The following is a 17,560-nucleotide window of genomic DNA, read 5'->3' on the forward strand; positions in this document are numbered from 1 at the left end:
TGCACTCTTAAGTTGCTGTTTGAGCAAAGACTAAAAGAGGTAAGGGAATGAACCTTATGGATATTTGGGAAAAGAGCAGTTAAGGCAGGAGAAATGGAGGTAAAGGCCTTCAACTGGACCTGTGTCTGGAGGTTTGAGGAAGAGCTAAGGGGAGACACATAGGTAGAAGAAAGAATATGGGAGTGTGGGAGGTAAGATCAGAAATAAAACAAGGACAAGATCAGGTAGGACTTTCTAGGTCATTGGCTCTTTCCCTCAGGGATACAGAAAATTTCTGAAGAATTTTCATTAAGAGATTGTCATGATCTGGTTCCTATTTTTAAAAGAATAATCCTGATTTTTTTTTTTTAATTGATCATTGACTGGAAGACAAGCAAAGGCTCAAGTAGGAAGACCAGTTAGGAAGCGTTTATAATGACAGAGAAAAATTGATAGATGATGGACCGCTGTGAGAAGTTGTCAGTTCTGGATATAGTTTGCTAATAGCAAACCATGTGAGGATGGAAGGAAAAAAAAAAAAAAGGAAATGGAGGCTGAGTTCAAGATTTTTGTCCTGACTTACTAGAAGGATACGGCTGCCGTTATTTTCATTAATTACTACAAGAACAACCATAGGAGGAAGAAGCTTCAGTAAGGGACAGAGAAGTCAGAGGTCAGTTTGGGACATGTTAAGTCAAAAATGATATAAAATACCCAAGTAAATATATCAAATTTAGCAGCCCCACATATGGAATTGCTGTCTAAATTCTGTGTATGACACAACAAAATGGGATCTGTAGAATAGGTGTAAGTCTAAGGGGGGTGGTTATTCACTTATAGATGATAAATAAGCCCATGGCCTAGATGAGGTCAACAGAGAAATGCATGCTATCTTGGGCCAATGTGGTAGCAAATTGAGAAAATAACAGATTCTGGACCCAGTTGGGGGTAAAAAAGAATTTTCTTGTGCTTATACCTTCTTTTTATGGGCAGCAGATGGGCAGGAAGGGAGGCTGTGCAGACAGCTCAATGAAGGACAAATTGAATCATGAAATCATAACAGAAGTCACTATCCTAATAGTCAATGGCAACAATTCAATTTTATTTTAAAATGCAAATCTGATCATACTATTTCCCCTATCACTTTATGCACATGTCTATTCACACTCCTTATATTTTGTTTGGATTTTTTTTTTTAATTAGATCTCTGTATTCTGTGCCAGTCTGTGGATGCTCCAGGACAGGGACTATATATCTGTGTCTTCAGTCTGACACTGGGTACATAGTAGGGACTCAGCCAATGCTTCTTGAATGAAAGATTTGGAAGTAGCTGACCAGAGAGTTCCCTTCCATCAACACAATTCTCTAGTTCTGTGATTATAATTCCTAGAAATTCTAAGAGACTAACATAATCAGAGGTGCAAATCATCCTTAAATTGTATTTCAATTTAATTAACACTCTACTAGGAAGGATTTTTTTTTTAAATTCAGACAATATTGCTTCTGTAATTTCTCCCCAGATTCTTTGTTTACTTCAGTACACATGGTCTGATAGTCAGCATTTGTTTAAATCTTCAAGTAACTAAATCCTCAGAGCAGGGCTATTTAACTCACTTGATATTTGGGGGTGTGTGGGGGCTGTTTTTCTTAAACTAATTTTGTGTATCAAGGGTTAAATAAGTGTTACATGAGCTCAAATAGATTATTTCCTGATTATTCATTTAAAAATTAACCCACAGGGGCGCCGGGTGGCTCAGTAGATTAAAGCCTCTGCCTTCGGCTCGGGTCGTGATCCCAGGGTCCTGGGATCGAGCCCCGCATCAGGCTCCCTGCTCAGCGGGGAGCCTGCTTCCCCCATCTCTCTCTGCCTGCCTCTCTGCCTACTTGTGATCTCTGTCTGTCAAATAAATAAATAAAATACTTTAAAAAATAAAACAAAATAAAAATGTAACCCACATTCTTCTATTAAATTTAAAAATTGTTCACTAGTGAATTAGTCTCTTTATTTTCTTTCTAGGTAACATGGAAGAGGATAATCAATCCAAGTGGAATCTAACTACTCTTCCCTATCAGGGTAATATTTATACATTGTATTTTTTATCTACACTGTAAATACTAGACAGTATAATTTAAAACATAGTTACTAGCTTTCTTAAAGATATGCCAATATGAAATGAATTCTGCGGTTTTTTACTAGTCTAATATTGCAACAAAATTACTGTATTTCTTCCATTCATGTATCTAAGTAACTGTTTCACCTATCCATCCTCTGTTTACAATTATGCTGAGGAATACATTATAATTAAAACCAAAGACTAGATCTTGGTTAAATTTCACAGGTATTTTGATCACATAAGTTAATTGTTTGAGGCTGTTTTTGTGTATATATGTTTGGGGGGGGTTGTGGAGGCACTCACATGTAGTTGTGTTTTCCAGAATATGAACATCTTTATGTGCTAGAATAAATACATAACTCTGTGGAGCCTTTAGTCAAGATTTTTGCCCAAAATAAAAGGTGCAACAGAACAAAAATCATTTTGATTTGAGCCCATGAACTCACCATAAGCTATAGACCTCAAATGCAATTTCTGAGGATTTATTGTTTGTGTTTGAGAAACTTGGACTCAAGATTTTTTTTCCACTCAGTTTTAGCCCTACACACTCCCCATGGTTTCTAGATCACAATATGTACCCAGTATAAATGAAAGATGATTCAAATAGTCCACTGCTAATTTATACTAACTCTTGGGGGAGGGCTGCGGAGAAAGTAACGTTGGCCCCAAGTAGCACATTGGTACATCATTGCGTTTTGCTCATAGACTTCTCAGTGTTTTGCAGATTCTGTATGTACAGATTTGTGTTTACTTTTCCATGACCCGGACATATCCTTGCTTTCAGGAATCAAAGGAATCCAGTCCTGTTTGGAAGTGGCAGAGGCGTGTGTAGGGGATATGGTCTGTAACACACAGTTGGCCCCTTACCTTAAAGCTTGCTCAGCAAATGGAAATCTGTGTGATGTGAAACATTGCCAAGCAGCCATACGGTTCTTCTATCAGAATATGCCTTTTAACATTGCCCAGATGTTGGCTTTTTGTGACTGTGCTCAATCTGATATCCCTTGTCAGCAGTCCAAAGAAGCTCTTCACAGCAAGCCATGTGCAGTGAACATAGTTCCACCCCCTACTTGCCTCGATGTAATTCACAGCTGCCGAAATGATGAATTATGCAGGTGAGTAAAAACACGCATACCTTACTTTCTTATTTCGGCACCTTATTTGTTACAGTCCAGTCCTAACACTTGATCTCATTACATTAGCTGGAGTTCCCACCCTCATCCAACATGATGTAAACAAAGCCAGACGACTCGTAGTTTTCAATCTGGGGTACATGTGTAGTGTCTTTTTGAAATTCAAATGCAGAACATGTTTTTGGAAAAAGTGAATTCAGTGTGTCAGGATCTGGTAGCCATGAAATAGTATTATTATAATTATACACCCAAGTGAGACTAATGAATTAGTAAAGAGACCTGCCTGGCATGTCAGTTTAATTAGGTCTTTAGTATGATGACTCAAGGTCATTAAATGCCATAGAGTTTTGACATGGCACCTCTTCAAACCTCAAAATGAATCTTTCTCTCTTAGGCTGGAGATCCGGGAGGAGAAGATAGCTTGACTCCAGTTTGGACATCCCCAGCACATATGTATGCTATGATGTCAGAAATGTACCCATTCTCCTCTTTCCAACCTCACACCCTTGATTTTCAAGGGGAGTAATGACAGTCATGTATTTGTTTATTTAAATAAATAATTATCAAGCACCTACTACTCTTCAGTCATCAGTGCACACAAGGGCAAAATGCTTGTCCTACTAATAATTCCACCAAGTAGTTTATACTGCAAAGCATCACCCATTGAATTAAAATTAGTAGTGAAGGATGATTCATCCAGGGAATCCTAAACTATATTCTAGTAGGGGGAGAAGGATAATAAGTAAGTCAAAAGGTAAAGTCTAAGGTAATGAGTGCTGTAGAGATTAACAGGCAAAGGGAGAGGACAGAATGAGTGCCTCTGTGAATGGGCAGAAAGAGCTGCAGTGCGAACAGTGAGGTCCCAGTAGGGAGCATTTTACCAGATTTGAAGATGTGGGAAAGTGAGCCTCTCTCAGTAAGCATCTGAAAAAAGAGATACCAAACAGGTCAACCAGTGTTGAGGAAAAAATACAGCATGTTCAAAAAGCAATGAACATGGGGGAGAGCAGTAGGAGATGCAGTTAGACGTTAAACTGGAATGGTGGGGCAGGCAAGCTTAGATCACATAGGGCTTAGGGGGACACTAAGGACTTGGATTTTGCTCCCAGGGAAAGGGAGGGGTTCTGGAGGATGTTGAGCAGAAGTATGAATGAACTGGTTGACTTTTTAAAACTTTTACTCTTGCTGCTAGTTGAGACTAGACGGAACCTTTGCAGGTAATTACTCTTGGGAGCCATAAATCTAATTCAACACTGACTTTTTTCTTTCCCTCACTACAGTCTTCATTAACACATTTCCTTGTATATTCAAGATGAATTTATCTTTTGTGTGGTAAGAAATTCACAGTGAAGTGGGCCTCTTTGGATGAATAAGAAAATGCAGCAAAGAATGAGAGTACTGAATAAATCTGATGAATCAAAATGATTTGTAACATTGATGTTACCAGGTCAAGTAACTTTATTTAAACAACCAACATTAAATTATATAATTTAATAGATGGATTAATATTTTGCTTCTCTTCAAAAAAAAACTTCATATCAGTTTTCCCAGTGTCTTGAATCTGGGACTATTTAATTTCATTTAAATAAATAAAACTCCATAAATAGCAAAATCACTTGAAGATCAAAATAAACATTTAATGTGGAAGAGTAGTCTAGTGTGTGATAGCTCAGAGCAAGAAGGATCACATTTGTCACATTTGCATTTTTTTCTGAATTTCACAGCTAATTTTCTGAATGAAATAACTTCGAAGAGTAGATAAGTCACACGACTTAACTATAGCAAAACACATATTTAAAAATGAGTAAATGACTCCTAGGTACAAACTACTCTCTATCAACTCATAAATGATAAACCATACTGTCAACACTTAGATTTACATAATATTTTCCATAAAACTTTTAACTGCATTAAATTGTTCTTCTGGCTCAAAACTTTTGTAGGAACTTCTTAAATATAAACTTTAATAGGCACTGATTATTTTTCCCATTACATTAAAAAACTGATTCCTTTAAAGTTACTTAAAATATGAAATTATTACAAATAATATTTCTGGATAAGTGGAGTAGCACCATGTGGACAAGTAAGCTCATAATAAATGCCTATATACTCAAAGGTTTTCATGCTTGTTTGACAGTGATCTGTTCAAGAAAGGGTAAGAAGTAATTTTAGGTGATAAATATTAAGTAGGCAGATTAATATCCTTGGTTGCACTGAGAATATCTTCTTTCTGTGAAAGTTTTAAAAATGAAATTATTGTACATTTTCCAGACTTTTCATTCAAATCTAGTATAGCACAAATCAAATACGTAGTCAGAAAAGTTATGAATTGATATCATTCTAATGGGTTATCTCAGTCATTAAATAAACTAATTCTTGCTTTAAATTAGCTCTTACTGCCGGAGAAGCTCAACGTTTTTATAAATTCTCATTAGTCTGCTCAGAAATATTGAGAAAAAGGTATAGTCCCTTCCGTCCTGTGTGAGAACTGGCTGGAAAGGTCAAGAGACTTATATGAAATCACTTGGTGTGAGACAGTGGCCAAATGCTAGCCACAAAAGTACATTCTGCTTCAAAAATCCTGCTAATAATTCCACCAAGTAGTTTACACTGCAAAGCATCACCCATTGAATTAAAATTAGTAGTGAAGGATGATTCATCCAGGGAATCCTAAACTTAGCCTCTGTCTTTCATCACAAAAGGAAAATAATTCACAAGGTTTCTCTTCTTTGACAGTCTCTGTTAGAATGCCTGTATGTATTAACTCTGTGTTCAGCTATGTACTGGGGTGTAGAAGGTCTTTTGTTTGAGGCCAGTCTTTCATTAGCTGAGGCAACATCACGTGCTATTGCAAGATAATATTATTCAGAGGAATTGCATTTCTTGATTCTTTCTAGGAGGCGCTATAGAACATTTCAGTCAAAATGTTGGCAGCATGTGACTAGAAAGTGCCATGAAGATGAGCTCTGCGTCAGTACCTTAAGCCAGCAGGACCTCATTTGCTCAGGAAGTGATGACTGCAAAGCAGCTTATATTGGTACCTTTGGGACAGTCCTTCAAGTACAGTGCACCTGTAGGACCATTGCACAAAGTGAAGAATCTCTGTGTAAGATTTTCCAACACATGCTTCATAGAAGATCATGTTTCGGTAAGTTATATATATTCAGTAAATCATACTTTTTTTTTTTTTTTTTTTTTTTTTGGCTATGCAGCACAAAGTAATAATCCAGCATAGAAAATTTAACAAAGACAACCTTATGTTTGCTATTACATTTTATCTTTTTAAAAGTTTTTTTAAAGTGTTTTATTTATTTGAGAGAGAGAGAGAGATCACAAGCCAGTGGGGGGGAGGCACAGGTTGAGGAGGCAGAGGGAGAAGCAGACTCCCTGCTAAGCAGAAAGCCCGATGTGAGGGTCCAGCCTAGGACCATGGGATCATGACCTGAGCTGAAGACAGATGCCCAACCATTTACTAAGCCACACTGGTGCACCTGCTATTTCATTTTAAAATGTATTTTCTGATTATGTTTTGTGTATTTGTCATTTTACTCATTTATATGTAAGTGGTATATGTGTTTTAATGTATATCGTTGGCCACTCCTAGGTATCATTTATTGATTTCAATATCAACAGCATGCAGGATTTATCCTACAAGATTACTGAGTATGTCAGATATCTACCATGAACAACAACCCCAAAATGTAGAAGCTTAAAATAACCACTTATTGGCTCATAATTCTGGACAATGGGCTTAGCTTAGTTGTGTGGTTCTTCTGATGGTCTGCTGGGGGCCACTCAAGTAGCTACTGTCATCAAGGGATTCAGCTGAGGCTAGATGGTCCAAGATGGTATCCAGCAAGCACTACTGACTGGGATGCATGATTCTCCTCATGTGTCCTCTTTAGCAGTTGACTCTGGACTCTTACACAGGTGATATCAGCATTCCCAGCAGGTAAGCCCCGATCTGCATGTACTTACCAATTATCTGACAGATGCAGATAATTGGTAAGTACATCTGTCATTTGCTAATGTCTTGTTGGACAGAGAAAGTCCCATAACCAAATTTAGAATCACTATGAGAGGAAACTATACAAGGATATATATTTTTATTATTATATTATATTATATTATATTATATTATATTATATTATATTATAATAGAGTCTTTGGGTGATCATTAATTTAATCATCTAATACAGCTGTCCCAACCTCTGTAAAACATTGACTCTTGGATTTAGTTTTTCTGCTTTTGGTCTTTAACATGTCTGCTCATCTACCTGTAATGAGAGGCTGGAAACATATTCTTTAAAGGTAATATTTACTCAATATTATGAATTAAAAAACTGAGATTTAGGAATTTTACTAATTGGTCCAGAGCCTCAGAATAAGCAAGTGGTTGACAAAAATATGTGTAGGCATCTTATAGAGAAAAAAAAAAAATCTAAGATGTGATCACATATTAATTCAAGACATCTCTGTCATCCATTTTCAAGGGTTTGTCCTTATAGCTATCCATGTCTTAAAATAACCCCAGGCCCACTGGCTCTTCATTGTAACCATGGAACCTGCAAATACTATTCCCAGGAGAAAATCATATATGTTTACTGTTTTATTGCAAACCAGATTTTTATATTTACACAAATTTGACAGATATTGTTACAAATATATCTATACCATGCCCATTTAACTATATATAGACACACACATTTTAAATGTTTTCTTTTTTCTTAGATACTAAAAAGATACACATTAACTAATGTGATCAAAATTGTGATTTGTTGTGTATTAGATAATAGATACACAACTCAGAGTGCATGGTTTTAATTCCAACAGAGGTCTCTGTGGAATTTTTACAATTTCTATAATTAGCACCATTTCAAATCAAATTTCATATTCAATTGAAATCATGATACAGAGTGGAAAATTGTAACATTACTTGTGTTGAGCCATATTCCATAAATAATGGAATATTAGGTGGATAATTCTGTTAGAACTAAAGGTACTTATAAGGAATGGTTAATAGAATTATGGAAGGAAATACCAAATAAAATAATTTAAACCAGCAGAAATAAATACAGTTATATTACCATGGTAATTTATAAGTAGGTTTTTCCATATTAAATGATATCCAGGAAAAAAAAAATAGGAAGATCCTATATGTCAGCAGTAAATCAGTTCCTAAAAATGCCAGTTCCGACAACCTAATTCCAGTTCCGAGTCTGTTTTTCTCCCATGTGTTTTTAATCATTGTTATACTTTATGTGCATTGTGTTTAGCTGCTGTAACCTGTACACAGCCAAAAACATTTGTAGAAAAACAAGAGAAATGGACACTTAAAAAGCCATAAACATCGAAGTACTATGTAATGTTCTGGACAAATGAAGATTCAAAACTCTTTCACTTTCTATACTCACTTAGACTAAACTTTGTGAGATATTCTTTTCAAACATCACTTACTAAAAGTAGGAGTTTCAAGTGATAGCTTTGAAGAATTAAAGGAACGTTCATGGCCTTCCGTCATAGTTCTTGAATTGATAGGAAATGTTTCAAAAGAAAGCAAGAACTAAGTCCTTCAGCCTGGCTAGTTCTTACAAACCCTTATTCCCTGTTCCAGGTACTGAGAAGAAGCACAACAACAGTTTTGAAGGAACCATTTCCCTAACATGTTTCCATCCTGAGTACTCACATCACTGTGGCCTGCTCATGCATCATCAGAATGATTCGTCCATGTAGCTCCTTTGTAAAGCTCTTGAGCTTTGGCTCACTCTTCTTGAAAGGAGCTGAATGGAGTAGGGCTGAGAGGGTAGTTTTGGAAGATTTTCAGTTTGCCACCTTTGTTTGGCTTAGAAGCATTATTTTTCAAGTTCATTTGACCCCAGATGGCAGAAGGCAAGGCATGTTACATTAGTTTTTGATGTGCAATGTCTTCTATTACATTAATTGTTCCATTAACTGTCCATTAATTACAATGCTGACTACTCCCACTAAAATGACTTCATGACTAGCTAATCTGTTGTTGCCTGAAGTTTGAAAAACACTTACTTGGAGCACAAGTTCATCTGGAAATAATCGGCATGGATGTCTCCAAGCCAGTCTTATAATAATTACAAATAATTGTAGAGTAGTTAGCATTTATTGAATGCTTATTTTTCAGTTACATTTTCTCATCTAGTCTTAACATTTAAGTGAGTTAGATACTATTATTTTCTCCATTTCATACATGAGGAAAAGGAATCTAAGGGATAAAATGGCTTGCTCAGGGTTTTACACCCGGGAGCAGGCAGCAGCCTTAGGATCAAACCCAGGCTGGCTGACTTGGAACCTGCTATGCAGGCAGCTCTGTTCTCCTTCCTGCCTCGAAATGGTAAAGACAAGCTCTAATCTGCGCATGCTCCAAAGCCCTCACCGTGGGAACCTCTTAGTTCTGCTAGCTTTGAAAACAGGCAGAAGAACCTACGTCCATTCCTGCGTGCAGGACTGGATTTAGGCAAATTAGCTTTTTCCTGAACAAATTGTGTATTTGGCCACCAACTTCCTCTTAACTTCACACGTTTGGATACATACAGACTTCCTTTTCCCCGTTATCTTGCAGCACAGAGCAAATTTATGACAGAGCTCAGAGAGAGGTGGGTAAAATGGAGGAGAGAGGAACTGGTTTAGACAGATAAGCTTCCAGAAGTGGAAGGAACAGAAAGAGCACTGCTGTGTTTCCTTGTTCCCTTGAAGGACTCAGTTTGCAGATGTGAGGGTACCTGGCACTGACAGGAATGTTCTATTTTGCCTTGCTCAACATTGCCTTTTTTAATGTCAACTGTAGTAAAAGAGATTTGAACACATCCCTATTCTGCCTTTAAAGACTGTTTTTTTTCTTTTCTTTTTGAAGAATGATTTTTAAAGAATAAAAATAAAAAGAGACTACCTTTCTCTATTAAATCCTATGGGGAATGGAAAGCATATCAATACAGATAAAATAGAAGTTTAAACTAAATTTAAAGAAAGCAGAAATAAAAAATTCTGCCCCTAATCCCATTCTTTAAAGAGAGTCAAGGTTAACAAAGTCGATGCACATTATTTTGAAACTTTTTTTATTGTAATACATACGTAACTTGAAAACCTTGTATGCATGTATGCATGCATGCCCCCCCACACTGATGCATACATATACACATATTTTTTAATGGAATGAAACTATACATAATTCTTTACAATTTGCTTTTTGTTCTGTTTTGTTTTGTTTTTGTTTATAATTTTATTTTTTTATTTCTTTTCAGTGTTCCAGAATTCATTGTACAGTTTGCTTTTTAACTTGAAAATATATGGTTCGACATTTGTAATACATACATATTTGATGACTTTATTTTTTTTTAAAGTTGCATAACATCCCACGGTATATGTGCACACACACATGCGTACACATGTGTATACCATAATTTATTTAATCTATAACTAATAATGTGGACATTTATGTTGAAAGTGATTGTTTATTATGATAGGCATTGTTACAATAAATGTCATTGCACATTTTAATTGGCATTTCAATAGACTATATTTCAAACAGTGAGATTAGTAGACCATTGGATTTTTATATTTTTAAATTTGGTTAAAACGGGGAGAAAAAAAAAAGCTTGTTCCAATTACATTCTTAGAAAAATCTTAATGTTTTAATTGACATTTTTATGATAAGTGATGCTGAACATTTGTTCAGTGGTTTGTTGGAAATGTTCTGTCTTTGACCTACTCATATTCTTTGCCTGAAACATCTGCCTTTTTTAGTATCGGTAAGTGGAACTTTTGTTACCTGTATCAGAAATTTGTATTGATATGTGAGAATTCACTAACCTGCACACCTCTTAAAATAATCTTAATTTCATAATCTCTTAGGGAGAAGTGATGATCTGTTATATTTGGGCTTTTGCTCAGATCTTGACCTGCTATGTGTTATCTGGGTTACGTAAATAGGAAGTTTTAAAATCATTTCTTGAATAGTCAACCATTGTTCAACTGGGTAATCTCCACTGCCATTAATAGTTATTAAAGAAAAAGTAGAATACAAAACCAAAAACAGACTCTTAAACTATATATGACAAACTGGTGGTTACCAGAGAGGAGGTGGGTGGGTGAAATAGGCGAAGGGGATTAAGAGTGCACTTATGCTAATGAGTACTGAGTAATGTATAGAATTGTGAATCGTTACACTGTATACCTGAAACTAGCATACCACAATGTTACCTATACCTGAAAAAAGCATAATTTGGGAATGATTTTTTAAAAAATACATGTATGGGGACACCTGGGTGGTTCAGTGGGTTAAAGCCTCTGCCTTCAGCTCAGATCATGATCTCAGGGTCCTGGGATCGAGCCCCACATCGGGCTCTCTGCTCAGCAGGGAGCCTGCTTCCTCCCCTCAACCCCTCTCCCCCTGCTTCTCTGCCTGCTTGTGATCTCTGTCTGTCAAATATATAAATAAAATCTTAAAAAAAAAAGACATGTATAGAAAATAATATATCTACCATTCAATTTAAGATAAAGAACATTACCATTGTTTTTTGTTTTTTAAAAATGATTTTATTTATTATTTGAGAGAGAGGTATGTGAGTGAGTTCCTGGAGGAGCTGAGGGAGAGGGACAAGCAGACTCCTGCTGAGCACAGAGTCCCACTCACAGTTCCCTCCCAAAAACCTGAGATCATGACCTGCCAAAATCAAGAGTCAGATCCACTGAACCACCCAGGTGTCCCTATTTTTTAAGCTGTTTTTAATTTTTTTTAAGTGTTTCTTCATATCCCATCCTTTCTTCCCAGATTCAGAGGTAAACTATACAGCAGTACACATATGCATGATACATAACAAAAATACGCATACATGATATTGTCTAGGACAGTAGTTCTCAATCTTTACTGCATATGAGAATCACCAAGAGATTAAAAATTCTGAGGCCCAGTAAACCAACAAAATTTCATTATGTGAAAGCAAGACATGGGTGTCAGGAGGGCTAGTCTCATGGGCCTATGGTCAGCATAGTCACACAGGCTGTGTGCTCAGAAGGGCCCTGAGCTTGGGGCTTCATGTTCTTGAAGTTTTTAATAATTGCATCACTGAATTTGTGTTTTGTAAATAGATTCCAATGGAGCATAAGTGCAGTGCTTGGAGCCTTATCTCATATATGCTCTTGCCTCCTGCCACTTCCTAGGGACCTACAGGTTCTCAACTGCCTGCCCACCCCTTGGCGTCCTGGGTACGGCTCAACGCTCCTTCTCTCCCCACTCTTTACTTGCCACCAGACATTTGTTTTTGTATATTTTTAATGATATTGAGCCTTCCAGTACATGTATGTAGATTTTCCTTGATGACTTTCAGTAAGTTTTTGTCAATAAAAATAACTTCTCAATATTAATTTTCTAATATAACTTTGGCTATAATTATTTCTAGATATTACTAAATATTACAATTGCTGCTTTAAATCAAATCTTCCAAATCAAATCTATTCTATTTTTAAACTATAGTTGAATAATAGAAATTGATTGATTTTCATACATACATTTGTGTGCAGCAACTTTTTTAAAGATAATTTTTCCAGTGTTCCAAAATTCATTGTTTATGCACCACACCCAGTGCTCCATGCAATACGTGTCCTCCTTAATACCCACCACCACGGTCACCCAACCCCCCCACATCCCTCCCCTGCAAAACCCTCAGTTTGTTTCTCAGAGTCCACAGTCTTTCATGATTTGTCTCCCCCTCCAATTTCCCCCAACTCGCTTCTCCACTCCATCTCTCAATGTCCTCTGTGTTATTCCTTATGCTCCACAAGTAAGTGAAACCATATGATAATTGACTCTCTCTGCTTGACTTATTTCACTCAGCATAATCTCTTCCATTCCCATCCATGTTGATACAAATGTTCGGTATTCATCCTTTCTGATGGAGGCATAATACTCCATTGTATATATGAACCATATCTTCTTTATCCATTAGTTTGTTGAAGGGCATCTTGGTTCTTTCCACAGTCTAGTGACTGTGGCCATTGCTGCTATGAACATTGGGGTACAGATGGCCCTTCTTTTCACTACATTTGTATCTTTGAGGTAAATACCCAGTAGTGCAATTGCAATAGGGTAGCTCTATTATTAATTTTTTAAGGAATCTCCACACTGTTTTCCAAAGTGGCTGCATCAACTTGTATTCCCACCCACAGTGTAAGAGGTTTCCCTTCTCTCCACATCCTTATCAACACTTATTGTTTACTGTCTTGTTGATTTCGGCCATTCTAACTGGTATAAGGTGGTATCTCAATGTGGTTTTGATTTGAATCTCCCTTATGGCTAGTGATGATGAATATTTTTTCATGTGTCTGTTAGCCATTTGTATGTCTTCTTTGGAGAAGTGTCTGTTTATGTCTTCTGCCCATTTTGACAGGATTATCTGTTTTGTGTGTGTTGAGTTTGAGTTCTTTATAGATCTTGGGTATCAGCCCTCTAACAGTCTGTGAGGTGCCTCTTTGTTTTGTTAGCTGCTCCAACACAACACTACACACACCCTATATGTATGTGTGTGTGTGTGTGTGTGTGTACTACATATATACAGTAACAGGCATAGCATATAACGGGGATAACATAACCTCAATAAAAGTTTCCATTCCAAGGGAAAATGAGAGAATAATAGCACACAGTAATGAAATCCTGCTTAATAGGCATTGTGAAGCTTCTCTTGCAGTGTGGATTTTCTTTGTTAACTGGGAAGGACTACCTTCTCTGGTTCCCATTTTGCACTCTGGAAGGTTCTTTCTTATCCATATTCCTCCATAGCCATATCTGAAGAAGGTTTGAGGAAAATACCCTCCTTGGGGAATATGGAGGTCTCAGAGACTGTATCCAGTTCACTGTTTAAGGCATTAAAAGTTTAGTGGTCACAGACTTTTTGCCAATGAACTGGTGGCTCCTTTGGCAATATAATCTCTTAAAAAATGTGTTATGTTTCTAATCTTTTCTTTTTTAACTTTTATTCAGCTATATGTGCCAGTATCCATAATTTAAAAAAAAAAAAAAGTGTCTTCTTGACTTGGGTACTTGGGTTCCAAGTCAGCCTTATTTCCTTGATTCCTCAATGCTATGCCCCTCTCTCTCATGTAATGATTAATTTGAACAATAGACTAAAGTGAAAGTGTAAGTGAAAATGTAATACCTTTAATTTGATTTTCACTGCATAGTTGAGTCAGTTTGTTTAACTCAGAAATGCTGGGTTTTTTATGATTGGAGATTTTTTTTCAATCTTACCTCTTACTATTTGGAATCCAGAGGCAGTCAGCTTTCAGTGTTGGGTAGTCCTCATTTTTAGTTAGTCTCTGCTTGAAAAACCAACCGTTTTTTCTACCTAGTCATATCTTTATTGTAAAACTCTGCACAATGCCATCAAGAGTAATGAATTCACACTATCACTCTAGCTCTTTCAAGTTGCCTTGCTCCTTTTGGGACCTTTCAAGGTGCTTGGAGAAATGTATCGTAGAACTGTCTTCATGGTAGAAGAAAGGGGAAAACCTTGATCCTTTGGATCCTGTCTTACATTTCTGAGGAGTGGTCCCATGAGCCTTGATTCTCTGGAAATTGTGGATAGTGTATCAGTGAATGCGGAGTGGAGCCCAAAGTACATTTCACGCTGCAGTGACAGAAAATCACTGAGGAGTAAAGAAGAACGTGTATGGTGCAAAGGCCAAGGTAAACACTGTCATGTTGCATCTGCACAAAGACAAATTAGGCATTTGGGGAAGCATTTTGATGATAAGGAACAAAGACAAATCCATATGCATCCATATGCATCGTTGCCTCCTTTAGAGTGAAAGGATAATGGTATCATCAATCTGCCACCTACCTGCCAGACTGTGGGCACAGTGTAGGTCTCTGTTGTTGCTAGGAGGTTTGGTATTCATTACTAGCAGAACTCTGATGGATTTGCCTTAGAGAGAGACAATCTATTCTGTGGGACCCATGCATAACCACTGTCGTTGTCACCACAGCTGCTCTCTCTTCACACTCATTGCACAGGTCTTGGGTGGCTGAATAGGAGGTAAGAAGATTTGCTTCCACAAGGGAGATCATCAATTTACCTGGTTGTTGAGGGCCTACTCTGTAGTAGATATTGTGCAAGGCATTAACCCAAGATAAAAAGATCTACCTTCTTAGTACCACTATCATGGGTGTTTCCATATGTCTCTTTCCCTCATTTGCCTCACCATGTCTACAGTCATCCAGGTTTGTTCTTTTCATCTCTCTAATCAAGAAATTACTTCAGTTTTAACTTCTATCCACCTTCTTCTCTACAAAGGGGACAATCAGATGTACTGCTCACGTTTGGCCGGTTCCCTTCACCACTATCTTCTAAGGCCAGTTCTAAGTGGATCTGTGGTGTGACAGGTGTCCATTTACAGTTAGCACTGATATACAATGTTCTTCTTCCTGGGAACCAATGATTTAATGGATCTTATAATACTCAGTAGACTATTAAGAGCTATATTTCAAATAGCAAATGATCTTCCACTGTCAGTGGCATAACCTTGTTCCAGAGCATGAGGGATCTGAGCCGGAACCCTCTTATTAGGGATTGCCAGAAATTCTATATTTATCTAGAGAGTAAATGAGATTAAGTGGAAAAAGTGCCCTTTACACAGCAAATATTCTGTACGTTTTAACTGTCCAGCCCATAAAAAACATTGTTTTTGGTCCCAGATCCAGGACTGAAGCATTGAGTGTCTTTCCCTAATGTTTTACAGAGACTACGCACATTGTTAGGAATTTCTATATTAATGTTTCACTAAAGCCAGCTGGTTCCCCAATTCTGTTAGGAACAATCTTTACAATGTTAATGAAGAGCCTGATGATCACAAAGGCAACCCCAAAGTATTGAGAAGATGGACATTAAATTGTTAGTTCTCAAACCTGTTAATTATCAGAAAAATATAGAGAATGTGTTTAAAATACATTTTATCTAACCCAATTATTCTAATTCAGTGGGCCTGGAGTGGGGCTCAAAACTCTATATTAAAAAAAAAAAAAAATTACCCAGGTGGTTGTGATTTTCAACCAAGTTTGGGAACCACTGCTCTAATCCACATGTGGGAAAAACCTGGTCACCGGCCATAGGTCCCAAAGCCTCTTTTTGCTCACACCTCTCAGAGAATGAGAAACGTCTGTGTTCAGAAAGGCAAGACTAATATCACGCAGCTTTCAAGGTGGTCTGCTTTACCCCAAGTGCCTAAAAACATAGTTGGCATACATTAGCCACTCAATAAATAGCTAATGAATGAATGAACACATGAATGAATGAATGAACCAATGTATAGTGTCAGCACTATCTTCTGAATATTGTTTTTCTTTCCCTGATTAGAACACTTCTAATAATACAGCTTCCTTATTAACAGCCATACTCATTTATGCTTCTACTTAAGCTGGAATTTTCAATTCAAATATTTGACCAAAAGAATCAGGAATTAACAAGACTGGGCTACTACTGTTCACTTGAATAAAAACACGTCAAGCCCCTTCTGTTTCCCAACACTTTTCTTCTTCATAGACCTATTTTCAAAAAGTCTGAATAGTAGGAAACTATTTTACAGTTGATCCTGTAAACAGTCAACACTGTAAATAAGCAATTGATCCTGACACAGGTTTCCTCTTAAATATGTGTATTTTTAAACAAACTCTATGATATGCTTAGCTCTAGTAACAAAAAGATTTAAAAAAAGTTTATCTCCCAATGATTTGCAAAAGTAGCTTGCTTTTTTTGAAGTATTAATAAAGAAACTCCTAAAAATGTGTATGGCTTTTTGAGACAATTAAGAAAAGAGCCCTTCTAATTTGTACCTTTTTTCTACCACTTAATTTCCTTTGTGTAGCGCTTCTTTCCACCCATCTCTATTGACACCTCATCTTAGATATCAAGATTGCTAGTAAGACCCTTTTATTCATTGTTTTTCTGCATTCAATGACTGCATTTCCTCTTGCCTTATAACATTTCATGTCTGTTCCTAGTGAAGGCCTCTATCTAAAAATAACATTCCGTTAGTGAGCATTTTACTAGAAAGTCCATTAAACACACCCATATATGTGTAAAGGTACATAATACATAGTTATCTTACATAAAATTTTACATTTATTTTTAGCGAAGTCATTTAAAGATTGTGCAATGTGGATTCATGAAGGCTCAAACTTATTTTTACATATTCTTAATTTTATTATCATCTGATCACTATCTATTTGAGGAAGGAAGAATATAGACTATAAATAAAACAGTGAGCTAAGTGAATTTTGGGAGACATTTCCATTGCAAAAATATCCCCAGCCCT

General features: G+C 36.7%; 1 protein-coding gene across 1 annotated transcript in view; it reads left to right on the top strand.

Annotated features, from left to right (window-relative positions):
- The window catches only part of GFRAL (GDNF family receptor alpha like), a gene marked incomplete at both ends in the record, with an annotated part of 50,529 nt that overhangs the window by 11,064 nt on the left and 21,905 nt on the right, over positions 1-17,560 (top strand). Inside the window, 3 exons of the mRNA XM_082729455.1 lie at positions 1,997-2,053; positions 2,878-3,208; positions 6,124-6,374. Of these exons, the coding sequence (XP_082585581.1) occupies positions 1,997-2,053; positions 2,878-3,208; positions 6,124-6,374 (639 nt within the window). The remainder of the gene's footprint in view (positions 1-1,996; positions 2,054-2,877; positions 3,209-6,123; positions 6,375-17,560) is intronic.

Source organism: Mustela nivalis, assembly GCF_964662115.1.
Source record: "Mustela nivalis genome assembly, chromosome: 5".
NCBI lineage: Eukaryota > Metazoa > Chordata > Mammalia > Carnivora > Mustelidae > Mustela > Mustela nivalis.